The sequence below is a fragment of the Curcuma longa genome, chromosome 13, assembly GCF_044706935.1.
Source record: "Curcuma longa cultivar G26 ecotype Majalengka, Jawa Barat chromosome 13, ITB_CL_G26_1.1, whole genome shotgun sequence".
Classification (NCBI taxonomy): Eukaryota; Viridiplantae; Streptophyta; class Magnoliopsida; order Zingiberales; family Zingiberaceae; genus Curcuma; species Curcuma longa.
The window spans coordinates 3,070,175-3,096,836 of record NC_133873.1 but is presented as its reverse complement, the minus strand read 5'-3'; the positions used below and the strand labels follow the sequence as shown (position 1 = coordinate 3,096,836).

At 44.2% G+C, this 26,662-nt stretch overlaps 1 protein-coding gene and 1 pseudogene across 1 annotated transcript; both read right to left on the bottom strand.

The window, feature by feature from the left end:
• Positions 1-21,032: 21,032 nt before the first annotated feature.
• LOC141844504 (uncharacterized) lies at positions 21,033-21,601 on the bottom strand. The gene is given in 4 exon segments (XM_074732538.1): positions 21,033-21,086; positions 21,088-21,281; positions 21,284-21,376; positions 21,379-21,601. Coding segments are annotated over 4 exon segments (564 nt in total).
• A 2,750-nt stretch (positions 21,602-24,351) lies between these two features.
• Positions 24,352-25,929, bottom strand: LOC141844480 (gibberellin 3-beta-dioxygenase 1-like; annotated as a pseudogene).
• Between the last annotated feature and the right edge of the window lie 733 nt (positions 25,930-26,662).

The window sequence follows — 26,662 nt, the reverse complement described above, 5'->3', positions numbered from 1 at the left end:
ATAACTAAAATCGCTGTCGCGAACCTTTCTCCCCGCGCGACCCGCGACTCCCCTTCCCCATGGGCTGACCGCGTTCGTGTTCTCAGCCGAATTTTCGGCGTTGTTCTCACGTCGACGAAGATTATAAGAGGAGGCCGAGATTGGAAACCCTAGCCACGCCCTCTGCTTGCCCTATCCGAAGCCGCCACCGCACTACCACCGTTGTCTCAAACCAGCGCCGTCGTCCCTTTTCTTTCGGGCGCCGTCGCGTGGAGAAGAAGCTTTGCCGGACGCCGCCGCTGCCGCGTAAAGCCTAGAGCCAGCCGCCGCGACCCTCCGCCGGATGCCCGACTCTGCCCCTCTTGGCTGAGGAGCTTCGTGAGAGTTGCCTACGAGATTCTCGCCACCGCCGCTACTGTGGAAATCGACAAGGCGTTGCCCTGCCGCCGCGTTTATCGCTGCCGCAATCCAAAGCCGTTGCTCGCCCTGTCCGCGATCGCCTTTGTTCGGTCGCCGCCGCAACCCCCTGTTGCCGCGCCTCTTTCCCCCTGCCGACCAGCACCACCAACCGGAGCTAGGGATCCTAGGGCTTCTGAATTTAGGACCTTGATTTGCGGATCTTGACGTACGTCACACCAAGTGGGTACCTTCTATCCTTGGACTCGTATAATTTCCCTGTTAAATAAAAATTAAATGGTATATATTTATATATATATTTTTAAAAAAAGGGTTTAAAACGATCTTTAAACTATTGAAACGGGGTTTAAATAATTAAATTATTAAAGGGTAAATAATTAATTTATTTCCTGTTCACTCATGGGTTCATCTGGGGGAATTAAAATGGAAAAGGATGTTTTCAAAATTTAAATAGATATTCTGACTTACTCTGCCAGTTGATATATGTCTTTATACTGCTTGACCTTTTATTTCTCATATTGTTGATATTGCATCTGATTGATACTTATCCTTACCTGCAATCTTATAGTGATACCTAAATAAATGAATAGATTTGATTTGATTTGAGTTGGTTGTTTAGACCAAGTCGAAAAAGATACATATTGAGAATGTAACCATTATGATAATTGATGAAAAAGATAAAACGTGAAATGAGATAAAAGAAAATGATAAACATTAAAAAGGTGTTAACTATGAGCCTTGTTTTTATACCAAAGTTTTGCCAAAGCACTGGACCGTACACCTGAGGAGTGGTGGCGTGATGTAGCCCTCGGTCCAGGGACCGTACACCTAAGGAGTGGTGGCGTGATGTAGCCCTCGGTCCAGGGACCGTACACTTGGATAGTGGTGGTGTGATGTAGCCCTCGGTCTCGAGCACTTGACCGCCCATATATTATTGTGGTAGAGCAGAGGCCGCGGTCAGTGTTTATTTTTTCCACCGGTGAGTGCTCTTTAGCCCGTATGTTAGATAACGCATGCGACAATAAATTATGAGGAAGCTATAGGCTGTTAGCCTATATATGAGTTATTATTATTCTCTGATTATGTTGGCTCCTGATTGATTATATAAAATGTTAACACTGATTTTAATCATGTTGAGATTAAACTGATGATATATATATATATATATATATATATAAACTTGATTAAATTGATCATAATTGAGTATATATATATAGTCTGATTAAACAACAAAGATTGAGATGATTTATCACCATTGATGATAATAAATGATAATCAAGTTGAGAAACAAAATTCATACCTAAAAATATGATCTGATTCTAGACAATGATAATAGAAGATAATGGTACATACATATGTATTTATATTATGTATACATGGAGAACTATGTGAAGAATTTACAGTTAAGATAATAACTTATGATCTATTCTGTTTTTTTGGCTTCTTAAATAATATTAAGTTCATGCACATCTTTTCTGATTACCCACTTAGCCTTTGGCTAACTATCTACATTCATTGGTCTCTAATTTTGCAAGCATAGATTTGGTATTACCCTAGTTCAGTGAGTTTCTTTAGAGTCGCTCAGAGACATTGTCGTACAGTTTGTCGGTTTGGTTTATTTTGTTTAAGAGTACTTTATGTCGATACAGGTGAAGGTTTTGGTTATTCTATCTAATAAAATATGGATGGTTTTTTATACTATATATATATATATATTTTATATTGGCCCTTTTTATTAAACCGTCACCAAGTGAGGTACCTTCCAGTTTGCGGGAACGACACCTCCGGGTTGTGACATATGCACATAATAGGTCGACCCAAGAAAGGCTCATTATGTGGCCAACTAAAATTTGAGTTATATTAGAGAGTACCGCTAACAAATTATATTTTAGTTCAAGGAGAAAAATGTAATATTGTATTTGGTATCTCATAAATAGCCCATTTATATGCTTTATTTGCATATTTTATTATCTATACTTATATGTTCTTGGCATTAATTAAACTATGAGCTGTAATTTTGTAGGTTACTCTAAAAAGTTTAGAGGGTATAAATTTTATGATCCCTTTAATAGACCTTTCTTCGAAACGAGAAACACCAAATTCATTTAGGACAGTAGGAGTGATAAAGTTAGGAAAATAATCTTTCAGTAAAGCATAAGCAATCCTCTTGTAGTCACTATTAGTGCAATCAGTAGCGGTATAGTTACCATACCGCACATCATGGATATTGTACATCCAGAGGGAGTAGTGACTCAAGATATTCCCATGACATCTCTAATACAGTTAGAAGATCCCCCCACTCAAATGAGATATTGCCGCATATTGATGAGCAAATACCTCAACCATCTCAAGAATAAGTGCCTTTAAGGCAATCTACGAGGGAACGAAGATCCATGATATCTCGTGATTATGTTTATCTCTAAGAGAACGAGTTTGACATTAGGTTGGAAAATGATTCTGTATCTTTTCAAGAAGTCAAACGATGCCCTAAAATTTAGATTAACATCATGCAAGAAGAGTTAAAATCTATGGCAGAAAATGACGTTTGGAAACTTACCCGAAGGTACGAAACTTGTTGGTTGTAAGTGGATATCTAAAATCAAGTAGGATTCAAGGGACAATATCGAAAAATATAAGACTCGTCTTGTTGCCAATTAATAGACAACGCGAAAAACGCGTTGTCTTTGTGGGTTAAAAAGCGTTGTAAGAGGCCCTGTTGTAAAAGGGGTCCCTCAACGACAACGCTTTTTAAGCGTTGTCTTTGTTAACATCGACAACACCTTCGCAACGCAGAAAAAGCGTTGTAAATATTACAACGTTTTTCGCGACACTTTAAAAACGTTGTTTTTAATAGGTATGACAACACATTTTACAACGGTTAAAAAGCGTTGTAATTTTGTTACAAATTGCTTGGGTATTACAACGTTTTAAAAAGCGTTATCTTTTGATTTTTTTTTAATAGTAAATAAGAAACCAATATATTTTGTAAATACAAAACCATTGCCTACAAAATTTACTAAATCACATACAAAACATACAACTTATATTTACACAAAAACCATTGTTACAGCAGGTTTATAACATACAAGTTCATAATACATGTCCATAACATACAACTTATACAAAAGTTGTAGCATCAGATCCATAACATAAATGTACAAATTAAAGTTACAACTTCCAACATATAAGCTCCATAACAGCAGCAGGTCCATAACAAAGGTTTCAACGCAATAGAATAATGTCCAACAGCAGCAGAAATATAACAGGTGCATCACCAAGTAACAGCAGAATAGAATCGAGGAAGGCGGGTGAACCAAGTAACAGCAAATCCATCTGCCAAAGACCAGTCTGCCCAAAGATAATACTAATTTATCCAAAATATGACCACAATAGCAACTAAGAATTATACACAATAAACTCTGAATCACAAATAAATATCTTTATTACAAATAAATGGAATTATGGAGATCAGCATTCCATACCTACTCATAATATGATCCTGTATACAGTCTGCCACCTCGGAACGCACCTCATCAATTTCTCTCCGAGTGTTCAATTTTTCCCTATTGAAAAGAGAGAAAAAAATGTCATTTACAAAATCAAGCATTCTAGGAGAGCATAATTTTTGCCACTTATATGCATGCTAAGTGTGTGTGCATTCTGATTCCTCCTATTTCAACTTTATTTAAGCAGTTGATACTTTTTGCTTCCTTGCTTGTTTCCCCCTTTCCTGTAGGTGCTTATTTCTGTATTGGATGTGTTGATTTAAATCATGTACTAACCATTCTTCTTATGAAATATATGTATTCGTTCTGAAAACTTGTAAAAAACATTCTGAAATGAAACATATCGTGCTGTATTCGTTCTGAAATGAATGTGCTGTAAACAAATTCTGAAATTTGAAACACCTTACTCTTGGTGGCTATATGTATCAACATGAAAATTCTGAAATTATGAAATGAAACATATCGAGCTAATCTGATTTGCATGCAAAATGTCCAAGCAGGAAAGATACAATTAAGATGCCCATCAAACATAAGATAGGTGAACCATCCAACAAAGCTGAGGTCCTGGCTTATTGCTATTTACAATGTGAAACTATGATATACCAATTAGTAGGCAAAACAAACTAGCCAAAGGCAATTTAAAGTCCAGGTATCACGTGTATCACGTGATTGGTTCATGTGGTTCTATCATGACACACATCTACCGATTGGTTCATGGTGTGATATTTAGAAAAGGTATTTGAGTATTTTTCCATAAAAAGATCTTTTAGCTATGCTCTTTGATATTGTTATCCAAGATAAGAATCGAAGACTTAGATGGCTTTATGGAACTAATAAACAAATAAAGTATCTATGCCCCAAGAGAAGTATCAGTTTCAATCTAGAGCATTTAAGCTGATCAGTTTAGGGTCACTAAATTAGCATGATTGCTGCAGAAGCAACAAAAGAGCGAGAGAAATCAGGAAAAGATAGATTTCAATATACTCAAATTAAAGACCTTAAAATTCTCAAACACACATCAGCAAGGAAGAATGCTACTGGCAGAAGTAGCAAGAAAACCTGGTTCTTCTGGATATTCTCTGAAGCATGCTGCAGATATCCCTTTGACTTACTGGAGCATGCTGCAGATATCTTTAGTGCCGTACAGAAATTATTTACAGAAAAATTCAATGGTTGTTTGTATATTTCCTCAAAACAGAAGGATGAAATAATTCACAAGATCAATTTATTGGTTGGTCTTTTCTTATTTTTTGTATCAGGCTTGATATATAAACTAGAACAGGTCTGACAAAAAGCAAAAAAGAGGATAAATTGACTATGACAATTAATGATGCTAAACATATGAACACGATTCTAGTGCAACAGCATGAAGACATGAGGCTCTAAATTGAGCATTTGTATGGATGCCATTTTATTGTTCACAGTAAGCATTACTAACACTGGCTTTTGCATGATTTGAGGCCTGGAGATTTCAAGAATAGGATAGGAATTGAACATTATCCATTTGCCACCAAATAAGATACACTGATCATGAGTAAATCTAGGCTGAAAGCATAGCTTACTTGGAGAAATTGCAGTAATTGCATCTGTTAAAAGGGCCCTTCTTAATGGAAGCTATTATGAACCAAAGAACCAAAATGTAAATTCCATGTAATACCAAAATGTTTATATTAATAAATAAACATGGCTTTCATTGTGCATGTTTATATTAATGAATAAACAGGGCCCTTCTTCTCTTTGTGCATGTTGATTTTCATTATCACCGAAATATTTATTTTTATCCACTTTAGCTTTATGACCATAGTCGATAAATCTGGTATTTCCAACAAGTAGTTAGGTTAACAATCTGTTATATGAAACACACTTGTCATTGCCTATGTTTACTTGTGCAACTAAAACACTGCAGTGTTACCTTTTTGGATTCATATAGCTCACAGATGGGCAAGTAGTCAGGTTAACAATCTGTTATATGAAACACACTTGTCATTGCCTATGTTTACTTGTGCAACTAAAACACTGCAGTGTTACCTTTTTGGATTCATATAGCTCACAGATGGGCAGAATCTCTGCACTTGTATGCTATTCTTCCTCCTTCCTTGCAACTTCCTCGCTGATGATCCTGGTGTTTGTCGCCAACACAGAGTTGGGATCTATCTTGCTTCTGTAGCCCACTGAAACCAAATTGCTCTAAGATGGTAATTATGTAATCTTAAAGAAAACTCATTTGTTTAAAAGTCTATTTAGCAAATAGTTGATTGGAATTTGCTTGGAACTAAGTAAGCTATGATCTACTATAATCTCTTCTGGACCAGTGCTCATACTATTAGTTCAATCGAACAAATGGAAAACCCAGATTGATAGAACTTCAGCACAGAGAAGCTGTTAGTCGTCCAAGAGGGTATTCAACATTTATGAAGTGAAACTACAAAACCATGTATCAACCATATATTTGTGAAGTCAGCACAATATTTGTGTTCGGTAGGTATTTGGACAAAAACTAACAAAAGGACAATATGGTTTGATCATGATAATTGATTCTCATATCTATTGATCCTTTTTACATTATTTCTAAAAAGGTTCTCAATTTTCATTATGGTTCTTGAATCGTTAGCTTAGGATTGACAAATAAATAAATAAATAAACTCTGCTGAAAGCTAAGATTTTTATGTTGCACTCACCTCCCAACTCATGATTCTTCCCTTTCTCTTGCAGCTCATACACCAGATCCACAATTCTTTTCTGCTCGGCAGCTTGAGGATATTAACGATCTTGTCATTGACCCTCTCCAGGCATATGAAATCCTTCTTCCTGACAACATTCCTAAAGCGTATTTCTTCACTCTGCTCCCTAGACAATCCCGTCTCCTTCTTCGCAGTCTCCCTTTTTACTATTGCCGCTCCCTCAATCGGAGTTCTCTCTGCCTCCTCCGTCTTTTCCTCCTGCGCCGCAGCCTCCTCGAGCTCGTCTTCTTGAGCCATGTCAGCCCAAGACATCCGGATTTGGGGAGACTCCAGCAAAGCCGTCGGATCGACGTCCCACCCAGTTGGTTGGGGATCGGGAAAGGGGCCAGAGAAGCTAGCGGAGGCATAAGACGCCTGATCCTCCGCGGTAGTGGACCCGGAGGCATCCGCGTCGGCTTCGGCGGCAAACCCTAAAGAAGAACAGCACCGCAGCGAACTAAGCAATCTAGCATTCTTCCAAAGGAAAAACGAAAAACAAATCAAGAGCCAGGAAGGGAAAGCGATACCTGGGCGAAGGGAGTCGATGCGGCGGCGGAGAGTGGCGGAGCAGCCGTCGCAGAGGGATCGGGTGAGGAAGGGAAGCGAGGAAGAAGAGGAGGTGATGGCGAGGGCGTAGAGGATGGCGAGAGTGAGGAGGAGGGAAGCGAGGAAGAAGAGGAGGGTGGAGGGGGTGGCGACGCGGGCGATGGCGCGGAGGTCGGCTAGGAGGGCGCGGCGGAGTTCGAGGAAGGCGGGTGAAGGGGGGTCGCCGCGGAGGAGCGGGGAGAGGCGAGAGAGGAGGTCGAGCAAGGAAGGAAAAAAAAAACCTAAAGGAAAAAAAACCTAAAGGAGAAGCGGAGAGGCACGAAAGGGGGGCCGGGAGAAGAGTAGCTACTAGCTAGAGGTGCGAGAGGGGGCGGGAGAGGCACGAAAATGTGGCGCGGGGGAGAAGACGAGCTAGAGGTGCGAGAGAGGGAGAGGGACGAAAATGGTGCGGGAGAGAAGAGGGAGGCGTACGCACAAAGGAAATCGCGGACTCGCCCGCTAAAAAACCCTGGATATAAACCATCAACGACAACACTAAACGACAATACTTTTAAAAGCGTTGTCTTTGGCACCTCTAGCTTGTCTTCGACACTAAAAGACAACGTTTTCGACAACGCTTTTGTAAAGTGTTGTGGTTGACCCCTAATAGACAACGCTTTCTGTACAAACGTTGTCTTTTGATTTCAAAAGACAACGCTTTTGACAAAAAACGTTGTAAATTGAAATACCACAACGCTTTTGCTAAAAAACGTTGTCTTTGGGGCGTTGTCTATTAACATTTTTCTAGTAGTGTAACGCATGCAAGCAAAAGCAATAGGGCAGAATACAAATCGAGCTTCGGCAGTTTCACTTTTATGAAGTTCGATATCTTTCATCTTCTGTTAGGTCTGGCATTACTTGCTGATTCATTTAGCTTAACAAATTTAACAAAGCCACAGGTTTTGAAACACCCAACTGAGGGGTGGTGGCTAGCTCATGCTCATGAATGCCTCTTGCAACAAAGGATCAGTGACGTCAACCCCCAAATGACCAACAAAAATTGTATGATCGGCACCACCTCCATGCCTCTTTCCCATCTAAAGCCAACAACTTCTTGAACCGGCGAACACATGAGGCAACCAAACCGTACGTCGATGGAATAACCTAGGACACTATGGGTGAGAGGTACACACTACAAAAATTGTAAGTCTTTGTATAAATACATGATAATCATGACTCTTCATTCCAAACATTTTTACCCCTATTCATATCCACGTATCGTGCCATGTTGAAAACATATCCATCAGGGAATTAAAATATCCGTCGCTAAATAGCGACGGAAGTAAAATTCCGTCGCTGACTAGCGACGGAATTAAACTCTCCGTCGCTAATTCATAATGGAAATATTTATCCGTTGCAGATTTTATTATTAGCGACGGAAATTTATATTCCGTCGCTAGTTCATGATTTTTTTTTGTTGTGACAGAACCTAATTTGATGGCCACGCAATGCATCAGTGATCGGAGGATGAATCAGGAATCCCAGCAATCCGATGATCTCACATAGAGAGGAGCCCTTGTTCAAAGGGCGAGAAGATATGGGCCATGGATCGCTGCCAATAGGAGTCGAAGTAGACCCGATAGAGATCCTAAATTCCCAATTGGCTAGAGGAAGAGCCGAGAGCGATGTGGGCGGAATCAGTGAAGTAAACTTTTGAACCTCATCGAATATCAAAATAAAGCATGATTTTTTCTACAGAAGATCTTTCCGAGATATATATTTATTATTAAGTTGAACCTGTACAATTTTTTAAAGCCCATCAGACATAGTTTAATATATTTCAAAGGCTCCAAATATATTAATTTTTTATTTTTAAAATTTGAGAGCATTGTTATCCTTTACAAATTAAGATTTTATTTTATGGTCTATTTAAATATTTATCTAATTATTTTGAGATAATTTTTGCTTATTGATAATAATTTCGTCATCTTATTCCTCATCAAGAAATTTAAATTAAAATTTTTTTTTTTGATAGAATCAATCGATTTTAAAAGACTATTTTTGATATTCGTATATAATCAATGAATTTAATAATTTTTGCTACGTAAAAAAAAAGACTATACCTCATGGTAAAACTAGAAGAGGGTCTTATGAGATTGATCCCCATAGTGATGCGACCTAATGGGGATACAATGGAAGCGACGGGGAGGTGCTTAGAAGAATGGAACTTGCGCACTTCTTACGTGGCCTAAAATTGTGTAATAGATCAGCATCCGACATGTTTTCGACTTATTTTTCATAAATGCTGAGTAATCGGTTCAAAACCGAATCAATTTAATCAAATTCAAATAAATTTTTAAAAAAATTGAATTAACCTAACCAATGGAACATTTAATAAAAATTGAACAAATTAAATCGATAAAACATATTCTTCGACCAAATTAATCAAAATTTTCAACAATGATACATTTCTGTCCAATTTTAATTGGGTCTAATATAAATGTTTAAATAGTGTGAGAATTCTAACGATATAAAAGATAAAAAATAACCTTGATAAAAGGATTAAAATTCTTCTTTAAATGATGATTTTTATCTAATAAGTTATACTCGATAGGCTCTGTAACTTAATCTGAGTTAAAAATTATCATCTCTAAAATTTACGATTGTTCCGGCTAATTCGCCGTGGATGATTCGTACGCCAGATCAGAACTGCGCTCCCCGGAAAGAATCGCCAGGAGAGGGGACCTGAAAATCACTAAGAAAAAGGAGGGTTAGAATGGCGCCGGGGGACCCCGGCAAGTCACTCCGACGCTCAAGTTAGAACCGAGATAGAAGAAATATATGCGTGTATAAAATCGAGAGAGAAATAAAGAGAGAGAGAGAGAGAGCCCCCTTTTTCCTTCATACCTGCAGGGTTTATATAATATCAGGCGGAGCGTTATTTGTGGAGATCAGCGCATGTGATTGGTTGTTGACATGGTAAGGATAATCTTTGAAGGTTTTCGAATATCAATGGTTCAGATTTGTCGATCTTCATCTAACGGTCTGGTGCATTAATATGCAGGTTTTTAGGGGGGGGCCAAGTTTGGGGAATTGGTCGTTGTCCTTATCCCTTTGGCTGGGTGGTAACGAGCCGGATCAGAAGCCTCCCCTCCAAGTCTAGTCGAAGGAGGCGTAGTCCGACTGACTGGACTATGTATACTGATCTAATCGTCTCTCTTACCATATTGGTGATGAGCTGTTGGGATGAGGTGCCTAACTTGAGGTAGCCGAGACGAGATAGTCGGGATGAGTGGCTGAAAGATTTGGATGAGTGGAGGAGTTGATAGAGCGGTAGAGTTGCCGGGTTGTTGAGTGACAGAGTGGTCGGGTGAGACCGATGTAGAGGCCAAGTGAGGCAGTAAGCGGCCGAATGAGGTCAAGGCCGAGTAAGATGAGCGGATGAACGAGGTCGAGGTCGGCCGAATGAGGTCGAGGTTGGCTGAATGAAGTCGAGGCCGAATAAGGTAAGCGACCGAGTAAGGTCGAGGCCGAATGAGGTGAGCGGCCGAATGAGGTCAAGGCCGAATGAGGTAAGTGGCCGAATGAGGTCGAGGTCGGCCGAATGAGGTCGAGGCCGAATAAGGTAAGCGGCCGAGTGAAGTCGAGGTCGGCCGAATGAGGTCGAGGTCGGCCGAATGAGGTCGAGGCCGAATAAGGTAAGCGGTCGCGTGAGGTCGAGGTCGAATGAGGTACGCGGCCGAATGAGGTCAAGGCCGAATGAGGTAAGCGACCAAATGAGGTCGAGGTCGAGCGAGGTGAGCGGCCGAATGAGGTCGAGGCCGATCAAGGTAAGCGGCCGAATGAAGTCGAAGTCGAACGAGGTAAGTGGCCGAATGAGGTCGAGGCCGAGCAAGATTGAGGCCGAGCGAGGTCAACGCCGAGTAAAGTAAGCGGTCGAGCGAAGTCAAAGCGGAGTGAGGTAAGCGGCCGCATGAGGTCGAGGCCGAATGAGGTGAGCGGCCGAATAAGATCGAGGTCGGCCGAATGAGGTCGAGGTCGGCCGAATGAGGTCGAGGTCGGCCGAATGAGGTCGAGACCGAGTGAAGTAAGCGGCCGAATAAGATCGAGGCCGAGTGAAGCAGGCGACCGAGTGAGGTCGAGGCCGAATAAGGTAAGCGGCCAAATGAGGTCGAGGTCGAATGAGGTGAGACCGAGTGAAGTAAGCGGCCGAATGAGATCGAGGCCGAGTGAAGTAGGCGGCCGAGTGAGGTCAAGACCGAATGAGGTAAGCGGTCAAATGAGGTCGAGGCCGAATGAGGTGAGCGGCCGAATGAGATCGAGGCCGAGTGAGGTAAGCGGCCGAAGGAGGTCGAGGCCGAGCAAGGTAAGCGGCCGAATGAGGTCGAGGCCGAGTGAGGTAAGCGGCCGAAGGAGGTCGAGACCGAGCAAGATTGAGGTCAAGGCCGAGTAAAGTAAGCGGCCGAGCGAGGTCAAGGCCGAGTAAAGTAAGCGGCCGAGCGAGGTCAAGGCCGAGTAAAGTAAGCGGCCGAGCGAGGTCAAGGCCGAGTAGGGTAAGCGGTCGAATGAAGTCGAGGTCGGCCGAATGAGGTCGAGGTCGACCGAATGAGGTCGAGGCCAAATAAGGTAAGCGACCGAGTGAGGTCGAGGCCGAATGAGGTGAGTGGCCGAATGAGGTCAAGGCCGAATGAGGTAAACGGCCAAATGAGGTCGAGGTCGAGCAAGGTGAGCGGTCGAATGAGGTCGAGGCCGAGTGAGGTAAGCGGCCGAAGGAGGTCGAGGCCGAGCAAGGTAAGCGGCCGAATGAGGTCGAGACCAAGTGATGTAAGCGGCCGAAAGAGGTCGAGGCCGAGCAAGGTTGTGGCCGAGCGAGGTCAAGGCCGAGTGAGGTGAGCGGCCGAATGAGGTCGAGGCCGATCGAGGTAAGCGGCCGAATGAGGTCGAGGCCGAGTGAGATAAGCGGCCGAATGAGGTCGAGGCCGATCGAGGTAAGCGGCCGAATGAAGTCGAAGCCGAACGAGGTAAGCGGTCGAATGAGGTCGAGACCGAGTGAGGTAAGCGGCCGAAGGAGGTCGAGGCCGAGCAAGATTGAGGTTGAGCGAGGTCAAGGCCGAGTAAAGTAAGCGGCCGAGCGAGGTCAAGGCCGAGTAGGGTAAGCGGCCGAATGAAGTCGAGGTCGGCCGAATGAGGTCGAGGTCGGCCGAATGAGGTCGAGGCCGAATAAGGTAAGCGGCCGAGTGAGGTCGAGGTCGAATGAGGTGAGCGACCGAGTGAGGTCGAGGCCGAATGAGGTGAGCGGCCAAATGAGGTCGAGGCCGAGCAAGGTGTGTTGGCGATCTGGATCTTCGTCCCATGTTCCGGATTCTATCCGCTCCGAGAAGCATAGAACCCCACAGGACAAAAATTTTATCCCGCCCGGATCAATCGACAAAGTCTTCAAAGAAGACTAAGTCGATCGATCCACAGGATCGCCGATTCTAAATTACTACGATTTTAATTATTTAGTTCTAAGTATAAATAAAACTGCGGAAAATAAATTTATACCAGAACCCGGTTTGAACCTCGGAATCTTCTGCTGTATTCCTTATCTCTTTCTCGGACGTTGTGTGGGCAACGATCTTCCGAGAACTAAGGACTGCAACCTCTGCCGGATGAAGTCTTGGATCGCCTTTCTTCTTTCTTGAAGCAGCTTTGTTCTTCCTTGCCTTCCACCTTGGATCCGGCCACCACCTCAAGAGGAACTTTCGGCCACCAAGAGAGAAAAGAGAAGAACACAAAAGAAAGAAGAAGAAGAAGACTAGAAGTGGCCGGCCAAGAGAGAAAACTAGAGCAATTGCGAAATCGGAGAGATTTCGTATGCTATTCTTGTTGTTGTGTCTCTTGGCCGCCCCCTCCCCCTCTCTTTTATAGCCTCCCATGCACCCAAACATGGTATTGCCGCCCCCTTTGATCAAGGGATCAATTTGGATTATTTCCATAAATAACTTCCAAATCTAGAAAAGAATAGGCGCAGATTATTTCTTCCTTTGATTGCTTGGCGGCCCCCTCAGTTTTTTATTTAAAAAAAACATTTCCATATCCATGGGAGAGGTGGCCGGCCACATCAAGGAGGATTTGATTTGGACTTGTTTCCATAAAGAACTTCCAAATCTAGAAAAGAATAGGCGCCGATTATTTCTTCCCTTGATTGCTTGGCGGTCCCCTCAGTTTTTTATTAAAAAAAACATTTCCTTATCTAGGAATAGGTGGCCGGCCATTATCAAGAAGATTTGGTTCAATTGGTGAACCAACTTTATATTAAAGAGAAATAAAACCAAACCAAGGAGATCTCATCCATTGGATGCAACTTAATCTCATCTAATGGTTCTAATATAATCTTCTTTAATATAACTTGATCTCTTCGATCCAATGGCCACAAACAACTCACTTGGGCGTGGGCTATAGAGAGAGGGGTTTGGTTCACCTTGTGAACCGGTTCTTGCTTCCAAAGAGAATTAAAACCGAACCGAAGAGATCTCGTCCATCGGACGCAACTAGATCTCATCCAACGGTTCTAATTTAATCTCTTTTGATCCTCTTTATTTATTTCGATCCAATGGATGCAACTTGATCTAATCCCAAGGATACAAGTTGATCTCATCCACTAACTCATCCTACGGTTGAGAACCAATCTCATCCATCGGTTAAATCTTATCCGACGGCTGAGAACTAATCTCATCCGTTTGATTGCATCTTTTAGAGATTTCTTTAGGCTACAGCAGGGACCTCGAGGAGGTATTGGATCTGGCCTTCTGATGGGTTTCGGATCCCGTATTCTACCCCGAATACACACCTACATCCATCAATAACGATCCATTCCACTAGAGGATCATTATTGCACTACCAATCCAATCCCCAAATTACGTTATGGGTTCCTTCTTATTATTTTATGCATTGCTCCCCGTGTTTAAGATATCGTATGTCCATCAATTATCTGAGTTCACTGACAACTCAATAATCGACATCTATGTCCTTGAATAGTACCACTCATCCTTATTGTCAGTCGGACTAAGTCCACTTGCAAGATTTGACATGACAATCCTTATGAGCTCTTCAAGGGGACATCATCAGCCCTACTGGGACACGGATTCCTTCTATAATTAACGGCACACCATATAAATAGTAACATCACCCAACTTACCGAGAATATTTGATCTGACGGAAAGATCTCACCCTTTGGTAAATCAAAGTGATGTTACTAAATATATGCGCCCGTTTATTATATCGGGATTAAGAGTGCATAAGTATAATAACAGAGGTCTTGTTCAATTTATGAGTCAGCGTAAATTGAACAACCTCAATGGTCCTACTCAATACACACAAAGTGTACTAGTGTAATTCTACAGTCAAGATAGACAGTTACTGAATTACACTACAACCGTTCCCGATGGTTTGTCCAAAGTCATCTTGGTTGTGAGCCTTAATTTATAATTTACAAGGAGCTGATAATCATGATCTTCTGTGTCTCACAGACACCATGTTATCTACAATGTAAATTAAGGGGACATGTTACAAGTCTAATCTATTGCAACCATTTGACCAAAACATGATTCCTTTATTTCATGAAATGTTTATATACAAAAGAGCTAGTCTTTTCAGTATACTCCAACAGGTCGAGGCCGAGTGAGGTAAGCGACCGAGTGAGATCGAGGACGAGTGAGGTAGGCGGCCGAATGAGGTCGGGGCCGAGTAAGGTAATCGACCGAATGAGGTCGAGGCCGAGTGAGGTAAGCGGCCGAGTGAGATCGAGGACGAGTGAGGTAGACGGCCGAACGAGGTCAAGGCCGACCGAGGTCAATGCCGAGTAAGGTAAGCAGCCGAATAAGGTCGGGGCCGAGTAAGGTAATCGGCCAAATGAGGTCGAGGCCGAGTGAGGTATGCGGCCGAATAAGGTCGAGGCCGAGCGAGGTTGAGGCCGAGCGAGGTCAAGGGCCGAGCAAGGTTGAGGCCGAGCAAGGTAATCGACCAAATGAGGTCGAGGCCGAGTGAGGTAAGCGGCCGAATGAGATCGTGACCGAGTGAGGTAAGCGGTCGAATGAGGTCGAAGCCGAGCAAGGTTGAGGCCGAGCGAGGTCAAGGCCGAGCAAGGTTGAGGCCGAGCGAGGTCAAGGCCGAGTAAGGTAGGCGGCCGAATGAGGTCGAGGCCGAGTGAGGTAAACGGCCGAGTGAGATCGAGGCCGAGTGAGGTAGGCGGCCGAATGAGGTCGGGGCCGAGTAAGGTAATCGGCCGAATGAGGTCGAGGCCAAGTGAGGTAAGCGGCCGAGTGAGATCGAGGCCGAGTGAGGTAGGCGGCCGAACGGGATCGAAGGCCGGCCGAGGTCAAGGCCGAGTAAGGTAAGCGGTCGAATAAGGTCAGGGCCGAGTAAGGTAATCGGCCGAATGAGGTCAAGGCCGAGCAAGGTTGAGGCCGAGCGAGGTAATCGACCGAATGAGGTCAAGGCCGAGTGAAGTAAGCGGCCGAATGAGGTCGAGGCCAAGTGAGGTAAGCGGCCGAATGAGGTCGAGACCGAGCAAGGTTGAGGCCGAGCGAGGTCAAGGCCGAGCAAGGTTGAGGCCGAGCAAGGTCAAGGCCGAGTAAGGTAAGCGGCCGAATGAGGTCGAAGGCCGAATGAGGTCGAGGCCGAGTGAGGTGAGCGGCCGAATGAGGTCGAAGTCGAACAAGGTAAGCGGCCGAGTGAGGTCGAGGCCGAATGAGGTGAGCGGTCGGATGAGGTCAAGGCCGAATGAGGTAAGCGGCCGAATGAGGTCGAGGCCGAATGAGGTGAGCGGCCGAATGAGGTCAAGGCCGAATGAGGTAAGCGGCCGAATGAGGTCAAGGCCGAATGAGGTAAGCGACCGAATGAGGTGAGCGGCCGAATGAGGTCGAGGCCGAATGAGGTAAGCGGCCGAATGAGGTGAGCGGCCGAATGAGATCGAGGCCGAATAAGGTAAGCGGCCGAGTGAGGTCGAGGCCGAATGAGGTGAGCGACCGAATGAGGTCAAGGCCGAATGCGGTAAGCGGCCGAATGAGGTCGAGGCCGAATGAGGTGAGCGGCCGAATGAGGTCGAGGCCGAATGAGGTAAGCGGCCTAATGAGGTCGAGGCGGCCGAATGAGGTCAAGGCCGAACGAGGTAAGCGGCCGAATGAGGTCGAGGCCGAGTAAGGTAGGCGGCCGAATGAGGTCGAGGCCGAGTGAGGTAAGCGGCCGAATGAGATCGAGGCCGAGTGACGTACGCGACCGAATGAGGTCGGAGGCCGGCCGAATGAGGTCGAGGCCGAACGAGGTAAGCGGCCGAATGAAGGTCGAAGGTCGAACGAGGTAAGCGGCCGAATGAAGTCGAGGCCGAGTAAGGCAAGCGGCCGAATGAAGTCGAGGCCGAGTGAGATGGTAAGGCCGAATGAGGTCAAGGCCGAGTGAAGGTAGGCGGCCGAATGAGGTCGAGGCGGTGTTAGATGGGTTGAGCTCGGAGTGTCTGGCCCGGCTAAGGCTGAGGGAGCGGATCCCTTCCTCCATTGAGTGTAGCATCTCAGGATGGAGTTGAGCATGCCTAGGGAGCTGGTCCCTACCTCCATTGAGTGCGGAATCTCAGGATGGAGTTGAGCATGGAGCTCGGGGTGCCTGTAGAAAGGCTAAGGGAATGGATCCCGACCTCCATTGAGTGCGGAATCTCAAGATGGAGTTGAGCATGCCTAGGGAGCTGGTCCCTACCTCCATTGAGTGCGGAATCTCAGGATGGAGTTAAGCATGGAGCTCGGGGTGCCTGTAGAAAGGCTGAGGGAGCGGATCCCTACCTCCATTGAGTGCAGAATCTCAAGATGGAGTTGAGCATGCTGTAGGGAGCGGGTCCCGACCTCCATTGAGTGCGGAATCTCAAGATGATTGGAGCTAAGCATACCTCCATTGAGTGCGGAGCTCGAGGTGCCTGTGTAGAAAGGCTGAGGGAGCGGATCCCTACCTCCATTGAGTGCGGAATCTCAAGATGGAGTTGAGCATGCTGAGGGAGCGGGTCCCTACCTCCATTGAGTGCAGAATCTCAGGATGGAGCTAAGCATAGAGCTCGAGGTGCCTGTAGAAAGGCTGAGGGAGCGGATCCCTACCTCCATTGAGTGCGGAATCTCAAGATGGAGTTGAGCATGCCTAGGGAGCAGGTCCCTACCTCCATTGAGTGCGGAATCTCAGGATGGAGTTAAGCATGGAGCTCGGGGTGCCTGTAGAAAGGCTGAGGGAGCGGATCCCTACCTCCATTGAGTGCGGAATCTCAAGATGGAGTTGAGCATGCCTAGGGAGCAGGTCCCTACCTCCATTGAGTGCGGAATCTCAGGATGGAGCTAAGCATAGAGCTCGAGGTGCCTGTAGAAAGGCTGAGGGAGCGGATCCCTACCTCCATTGAGTGCGGAATCTCAAGATGGAGTTGAGCATGCTGAGGGAGCAGGTCCCGACCTCCATTGAGTGCGGAATCTCAGGATGGAGTTAAGCATGGAGCTCGAGGTGCCTGTAGAAAGGCTGAGGGAGCGGATCCCTACCTCCATTGAGTGCGGAATCTCAGGATGGAGTTGAGCATGCCTAGGGAGCTGGTCCCTACCTCCATTGAGTGCGGAATCTCAGGATGGAGTTGAGCATGGAGCTCGGGGTGCCTGTAGAAAGGCTAAGGGAACGGATCTCGACCTCCATTGAGTGCGGAATCTCAAGATGGAGTTGAGCATGCCTAGGGAGCTGGTCCCTACCTCCATTGAGTGCGGAATCTCAGGATGGAGTTAAGCATGGAGCTCGGAGTCTTCAGCTCTGAAACCAAGCGGGCTCGGAGACAGCCTTTTATTGAAGAAACTGAAAGGCATCAGGGATACTTGTAATTAGCAAATAGCGATAAAAAATACATATCCAATGTGAAAATATCAGAAAGGAACAGATACTGCCCTTTTAGATGTAGTAAGGCCGCAGGCGGGTGGTGCGCCAGGGCCTTGGCCAGCGGAGCTCGGGATGGGATCATCGGTTCTGGAACCAAGCGAGCTCGGAGGCAGCCTTTTATTGAGGAAACTGAGACGCATTAGGGATGATTGTTATGAGTAAGTAGTGACAATAAATGCATATTAATTGCGAAAATATCAGAAAGGAACAGATACTGCCCTTTTAGATGTAGTAAGGCCGCAGGTGGGTGGTGCGCCAGGGCCTTGGCCAGCGGAGCTCGGGATGGGATCATCGGTTCTGGAACCAAGCGAGTTCGGAGGCAGCCTTTTATTGAGGAAACTGAAACGCATTAGGGACGCCTGTTATGAGTAAGTATTGGTATGCATATTAAATATGAAAAATAAGAGAAAGGGACGGATACTGCCCTTTTAGATGTAGTAAGGTCACAGGTGAGTGGCGTGCAGGGCCTTGGCGGCATTTTATGTTGGAGGTCGGCCAAGTAGTACGATCCTCCAGCTATTCGACCGGTAACTTGGTAGGGCCCTGCCCACTTGGGTTCGAGCTCACCCAATCCTTCCATGGATGTCCTTCTCCACGTGACAAGAGCGGAATCGAACCCGTCGGTGGCATATTTGCCCCACGCGCCATCGATAAGCGTGCGTTGATTTTGTCTCTGTCATTAGGTAATGTCCTCGAGCGCGGAGCTCGGAAGTTTGTCGAGTGCTAAGCTCAGAAGTTCTTCGAGCGCGGAGCTCGGAAGTTCCTTGAGCGTGGAGCTTAGAAATTCCTTGAGAGCGGAGCTCGGAAGGTCATCGAGCCCGAAGCGTGGAATGGCAGCGAGCGCGGAGCTCAAAAGATCATCGAGCGCGAAGCCCGGAAGGTCATCGAGCGTTCGGAGCTCGGCAGGTCATCGAGCGCGAAGCTCGGAAGGTCATCGAGCGCGGAGCTCGGAATCCAGCCTGTCGTAAGGCGAATCCATCGAGCATGGAGCTCGGAAGTCCATTGAGCGCGGAGCTCGGAAGATCATCGAGCGCGGAGCTCGGAAGGTCATCGAGCGCGAAGCTCGGAATCCAGCCTGTCGTAAGGCTAATCCATCGAGCGCGGAGCTCGGGATCCTGTTTTAAGGTTGATGCTAGCCAATGAGAAGTCAAAACATATAGGAAGTGATGAAATTTTCCTACCATGTTGAGAGATAATGCGATAAGCAACTAATCATACTTCATGTATCAGGATTGCCAAGAAACAACATTAAATAGGGAAGTCGAATGAAAAGTTTAACAGACAACTCTTTAGATATATGCATCCAATAGCTTGGTTAGAAGATAATCATGATAGACCTGTTTATACTGACTTAAGCATGGATAGGAAAAAGATTTCGTCTTAAATATATCAAATATCGAGTGTTGATGTTGCAAACATAAATGAGGTGATGAGGGATAAATGACTTATCTTGTCGGTGCGAAACTTGAGCTTGTCGGTTCGAGCTCGACGTCGCTTGTCTTGATGATGTTGGCTCAATCCCATATGTTCGGGATCGCCTTCAAACAAGCCAATCTTATTTAGTATAGATTGCTATCTTCCTCTCCAAAACTAAAGCCTCCCGGTGAAGTTTCTCTTGACGACTGATCAGGTATTCTCTCCACTCTTACCTCAGTTAGGGATGGAGCACCAAATCTCGTAGGAGCATAATCCTCAACCTCGATTAGTGCTGGCAGAAGATGCGAAACAAATCCCAGTTGAGGAATCTACATATATAGGAGCTACTGTTAAAGATGGTAAGGGAAAAATGAATTTGAGCAACAATTTCCAACTGATTCTGTTTGTCCTATTTCAACCCTTGAAATTACTGATAACTCTAGAGAGATTGATCCTGCATTCGCAGATGAGAACTGGGAAATGCCAAGAGAAGTGGCAACCGGGCTACATGATTCTACTTCAGTTATTTGTACATCTGATGCTGTCGGAGAGATCTAGGTTGAACATGAAGGCGACGAGGAGGTAGTGACAGAAGTTGAAGAACAAATCCCCATTGATTTTGGTACTTCAGCTGATGGAGCTGAAGATGCTAAAAAAGACAGAAGTTAAACTTGCATATGATAGCTAAGAAACTGTTCCAGATGTTAAAATGCAAGAACTGAGTCAGAGAAATGAAGCTAATGCTACAAATGACATCGGTCAAGTCTTAGCTGAGGAAGAGAGGGATAATAAAACACTTGATGACACTTTAGACCATGTAAACGACACCAAGTTAACGATTGTAGATTTGGTGAAAGAAGATGCAGGTAATAATCACACTTCAATTGTACAAGCTGTCGGTGAGAACTCACAAGCAACAGTTGAGGTCAAAAACGAGAAGCAAGATGAACTTAACACAAATTGAGGAATAATCAATTACTGAAATAAACAAGATTGATTCTGGTTGTTTGATTGCTATAAAAAATAATAATAATTATGCTTTAGAAATATAATTTGAAAAAGGTAATTCCAATAACACTGGATCGATCTCAGCAGTTTAAGAATTTTGCAAATTAATAGGAAACAGGATTCCCAGCCAAATTAGCGCTAGTGTCCATCTAAAATAAAACTAGTATAAAACTAATTGCTTCTAGATTTAATTTGCATCTACAACAACAATGAATGATGTATCACTGGGAAAACTGTTCTGTCCGTTAATCAGAGAATCCAATTAACAATAATACTTCCAATGTAAATGCAAACAAAGAAAATTTTGCATCTTGCAAGAAAAGGATTTCTTCTTGATTTAAGCAAAAGTACTATTTGTTGACAGATTGACGGAATGCAAATACATTTGTACCATTGATAATACCATATCATATGGCTGAATTGGTCCCAAATGAACGAAAATCCAACATATTGCATTTCCTAGGTAAAGAAATCAGATATATCCGCATCCAAATTGGGAATTCACTAAGAGGATCGACTGAGATAGACGTCCTAATCAGAATATAATAATCAGAGAGGAAAGCAAGTAAACGAGCCAACATGCATAGGCTTATGAGATCACGGTGCTCATCCCCACAGGAAGCAAGCTCCACCAGAAGCCTCGTGCAAACTTGTGTAGACCACAACACCACAGCCATCAAAGATCTCACCAACAGTGGCAGTGGCCGATACTCAATCAAGCTCACATCGATACAGATCCAGATGCCCCCAGCAACCATGTTAAAGACCACGTATAGGAAGAGAGAGCGACGGTGACCCAACCCAAGATGATTCCGAAGTGAAACTTTTCGGCGAGAAACTGGAAGAGACCAAATGCCATAGGGAAGAGGAAAGGGCCAATAGATCGCCGTCCTCGTGGAGATTAGGGTTTACACGGAAGGGATTCGTGATGGAGAGGGTCTTCCACCAGATCTGGCGGGTGTTGATGCCGAGCTCCTCGAGGAGGGGCGGCTCGTCCTCGAACGAACCGGAGACGAAGAGGCTCCCAACCCCGCTGGAGGAGGCATAGACGGGGGCGGAGAAGGAGGAAGAGGCAGGGGTGAAGTATTGATGCGGGAGAATCATGGGACGAAAGCATGTTTGGTGTCCACGGGGGGAATTAGGTATCGAGGCATTGCTTTAAAAGTTACATTAACATTAGCATTAGCAGAGGAGGATTAGAAAGAATATTTCTCAGATATATATGATTGGATAAAGATGTTATCCAAATTATCTAAAAGATAATATTAATAAGTCTAATAAAAATGATAATAAAATAAGTTTTTTAATACTTAGCTTTCTGACGAAGGAAGCTTTTTGTTGCTATTAAGAGGATTAAGAGAGGAAAATTCAGATCGTCGTAGCTTTTCTTTCCGATGAAGCAATGATTATTACTAGTTCTTCCGGTATAATCACCCAGCGTCTTAGCTTAGTTTTCCCACAGACGGCGCCAAAATGTTCCGGCCAATTCGTCGTGGATGATTCGTACGCCAGATCAGAACTGCGCTCCCCGGAAAGAATTGTCAGGAGAGGGGGACCTGAAAATCACTAAGGAAAAGGAGGGTTAGAATGGCGCCGGGGGACCCCGGCAAGCCACTCCGACGCTTAAGTTAGAACCGAGATAGAAGAAATATATGCGTGTATAAAATCGAGAGAGAAATAAAGGGAGAGAGAGAGAGAGCCCTCTTTTTCCTTCATACCTGCAGGGTTTATATAATATCAGGCGGAGCGTTATTTGTGGAGATCAGCGCATGTGATTGGTTGTTGACATGGTAAGGATAATCTTTGAAGGTTTTCGAATATCAATGGTTCAGATTTGTCGATCTTCATCTAACGGTCTGGTGCATTAATATGCAGGTTTTTAGGGGGGCCAAGTTTGGGGAATTGGTCGTTGTCCTTATCCCTTTGGCTGGGTGGTAACGAGCCGGATCAACGATCAAATCGATCTCAAAACTTTAGACTATGTTATTCCACATCACGGACTCCCCTATATAAATCAAAATTTTGTCACAGTGTGATGCTATATTTTCAAAATCAAGTAATGTTGATTTTGAAAACTTATGTCATCGTGGTGCTCACCATAGTATGTATGTTGCTATTTTTCAAAATCACTATTACATAATATCAATTTATTCTATTTAATTAAATTAAAAATTTTAAAATCGAAATCAAATTAAATTATCTAAAATAATCAATATTATCTAAAAAAATAAAATTCTAAATAATTGAATAAAATTGGTAAATTCAATCAATTTGATAATTAATTCGATTTGATCAAACTTTTATTTACTCCTTCAATAAAAAATGAAATCGATTCCACAACTATCTGTGAAGAAGTAAATCAAAAAGTTATAATTAACTACTACGGAGGAAGATATTGTCTCAATTTCATCGAAATTTGACTCTTGTCTATTTCAACAAATCTACTCTGTAGTAACTAATTCAATATTCCGACAACTGTTATTCACTCTTTTCTTCTGCAAGTCTGCTACAAAGGTGGAATCCGCCACCTTAGCGGCCTCACACGGTCGGTCCACGACCATCTGTGAGGAGGTAAATCGAGAAACTGTAATTGGTCACGATAACTGTTATTCACTCTTACTATTTAGTGTGGTATCCCACCCTTATCTCTTATCTCTAAGAAAGTGGTTTCATCACGTTTTCTGTCATTTTTTAAATACATAGTCTTCGGTCCCTTATCTCCAATTAGGATAAGTTAGCATCGTCTTCGTTTTGTTCGTAGATAATTATTTTCAACATCTTTCGCTCATGTTCCACGTACAACCCCAATTGATATTGTTAAAAAATATAACATCCAATTGGAGAGTCTCGACCTATAATGAGCCCATAATGAGGTCACGTAAACATGACCTACTAATCTAGAATATATATAATAGAATCACTATTCACATAGTTTTAAATTTATGTAAAGATAATGTTAAGAGAGGTTTAATTAATTTTATTGTTTTAAATGAAAAAAAATCTTTAATGTGTGATGTGGAAACGTTATTTTAAGAATGTTCTTTTTAAATTTTTCTTAAGGAAATTTATTATTATTTTTCTTAATCTTGATTATTAAAGGAGTGCAATTTTACCATTTTGGTCATGAAAGTTTGTACTATACTAAAAATAATAGATAAATTTAAAAGAGTATTAAAAGTGAAATGAGTGGGGCTCTATTTTTTTAAAAAAAAAATGGAAAAACATATAAAGTGCAAAACAAAATAACAAAAAAGGCTTATTTGATATCAACTAGAAGCTTTTTGAACAATTAAAAACTTTTAACTAAAGTGTTTAATTGTCTTAAAGTGATCAAAATTAAGAAAAAAATAATATAGATAAATTTTAAAAAATATTTTAAATACAAGGGTCATGCGGTGATATCATTATTGGAAGACGATGACCGAAAGGATATCATAATGAAAAACTCTTATTCAATCGAAAAGATAAAAGGAAATTGATAATCTAAGAACAATCTCTTTCATTCCAAAACAATTACTTTTGTTTTTTTGTCTCATTTAAATTAAATATGGAATGACGTCACAAGCAAATAGACCGGCGCCCTGCCCGCGATGCTGACCTCGGGCAGGGATCTATTTTGCTGGATGGGGAAGTAGCAAGAAACACTCCCTCATCTACAAATAAAGTGAATCTGTTTTCAGTGGTCTCATACAATCGATCTCACGACTAATTGTAAAGAGATAAATTAAGAAATTATAATTGATCACGACGCAGAAAGATATTGTTGACTTCGTCAGAATTCGAATTCTTATCCTCTTTTATAATTCTTTTGCATCGTAACCAACTTTCCAGGAACAACAAGAAACACTCAACAAAGACTCTATCGTAAAACAGTGTCTTCTCTTAACAGAAAACATACATTTAATTTGTACAATTAACCTCAAGTTGAAATTTCAATTAGGATCATATACTTCCAGTTTTTCTTTTTCTCCTCCTTGCCCGGCCGACACTCTCACTGATGCGAGGGCCTCGTTGAAAAGTTTCTTCTTCAGGCGCAGGTACTCAGGCCAAGTCACGCCTCGGTACGCTGGACCCCGGCCGGGTCCCATCAGCTTCCCAATGGGACAGATCTTCAACTCCGCCGGAGGGACGCAGAAGTACGCCACCGAGATGCGAGCCCGCGTCCGGTCAACCACCGCCCGGTGCACCGCGCTCCGGAACCGACCGTTGGACATCACCTGAAAGAGATCGCCCACGATGACGACCAGTGCCCCAGTAACTGGCGCCACCGCCACCCACCGGGCGGCGCCGCCTCCTCCTCCGCCGTCCCGCAGGAGCTGCAGCCCGGCCACGCCGCTGCTCTGGTGGATGATGGTGACGAGGCTGGAGTCCGTGTGCTCGGCGAGCCCCATGGCTCGGTCGGGCTCCGGGCAGCGCGGGTAGTAGTTGAGCTGTAGCGCTGGAACAGCCTCATGCTGGGCTTTTAGCGGACGGACCCAGCTAATTTCCTCCTCGCTGAGGCCCAAAGAAAGCAGCATCGAGTGCATCAATCTCCGCGCTAGATCGTCCATCAGCCTGCTGTATTCCTCGATCTCGCCGCTGCATGAAGGAAACAAGGCCATCGATGGCGGAACCCGCTAATTAATTTTGCTAAATTGAAGTAAGTCGCGCACCAGAAGTCTTGATGGCCGTCGGGCCAGATCTTGCGGGCGTCGTCGCGAGGGGAGCCGACGACGGTGAACCCTTCCGACCAGAACTGCTTCGAGAAGAACTTGGAGATGAAGGCGGAGCCGTAGCCGGTGGAGGTGTCGTCGCCGCGCGCGGCCCTCAGCTTGTGGGCGGCGGAGAGGGAGAAGAGGCGACGGGCCTGCTCCTCGACGCGGCGGAGCAGCTCGACGGGGACGCCGTGGCCCGTCAGCAGGAAGGCGCCCCACTCCTCGCAGGCGCGGCCGACGAGGCGGACGGCGTCGGGGCGCGCGAGGTCGACGACGGGAACGCGGTCGTCGACGCCGTAAGGCCGGTCGTGGAGGGCGGGCCACGCGTGGGTCTCGGGGACCTCGGCCAGGCCCGTGAGCTCCGGTTGCAGGATTTGCGCGGCCACCGGCGAGAGAAGGCACGGCAGAGCGAGGGAGACAGATCAGGAATTAGCTGATTCATGGAGAAATACAGCAGTAAAATCCTGTTAACAGGCAGCAAAACTAATTACATTTTTATGCAATTGCAGATTCGAAAAACAGATCAACAAGTTTAGAGAATCGAGGCAACAAAATGCATGGATTCGTCACTCGGAGCAGAAAGGTGAAGAGATATCAAGAGTAGAAAGCAGAGACAAGAAAGGATAAAAGAAAATTGGAAAAGAATATACAAATATGATGGTTCTCAGTACTGTTTTTTTGTTGTCGTGAAGGCACTCGTAAGAACAAAAGGGGGCCTATAATTAACCACGCTTTACCATGTGCCGTGTCTTGTGTGGGAACAGAGCAAGGGATTCTGGGCCATCCAACTTGTCCCGAAGGTGAAGGTGGATGATATGATATTTCTACTTAATTTACTTTATCGAGTAAATTTAAAAGTATAAAGCTGGTTCACTCAACAACAATCGATTTTGTTCAAAGTTTAGAGCACTGTAGATGTAAATTGTCCTATATGAGTATCGAATTTTGACTGCTGGAGAGATCGTTGGGCATTTTATAGTTGCACTGCGTTCTCAATCTGGACAATCAGCTCCTTTGCTTAATTATGCCGTTGCCGCTTTGGAAACATGTGCTCTGATGGACCCGGACGGCCTCTTTTTCTGGCAGGCGTCGCCATCTGGCCCGATTAACGCTATGAAATCGACCCTTATTTCTTTGGTTGTCATATAATTAAATATGTAATAATATGCAAGCCGCTTCCCACCTAATTTATTCAGTTCATTTAATTGTTCTGATTAATGGTATCAGTTCTGTCGGCTTTAGATTTTTTTGTTCTGGTAAAAAGATAGAATCCACCACTTCAACGGTCTCATGCGGTCAGTCTTATGATCATATGTGAAAAGGTAAATTGAGAAATTACCGTTGATCACGACGGAAAAAGATATTGCTCGGTTTCATCGAGATTCGAATCTTTATCCTCTTCTGCAGGCTTTAGATCATTCAGATTATATATATTTAGATCATTTCGTTTGATCTTCTCCATCAGTTTGAT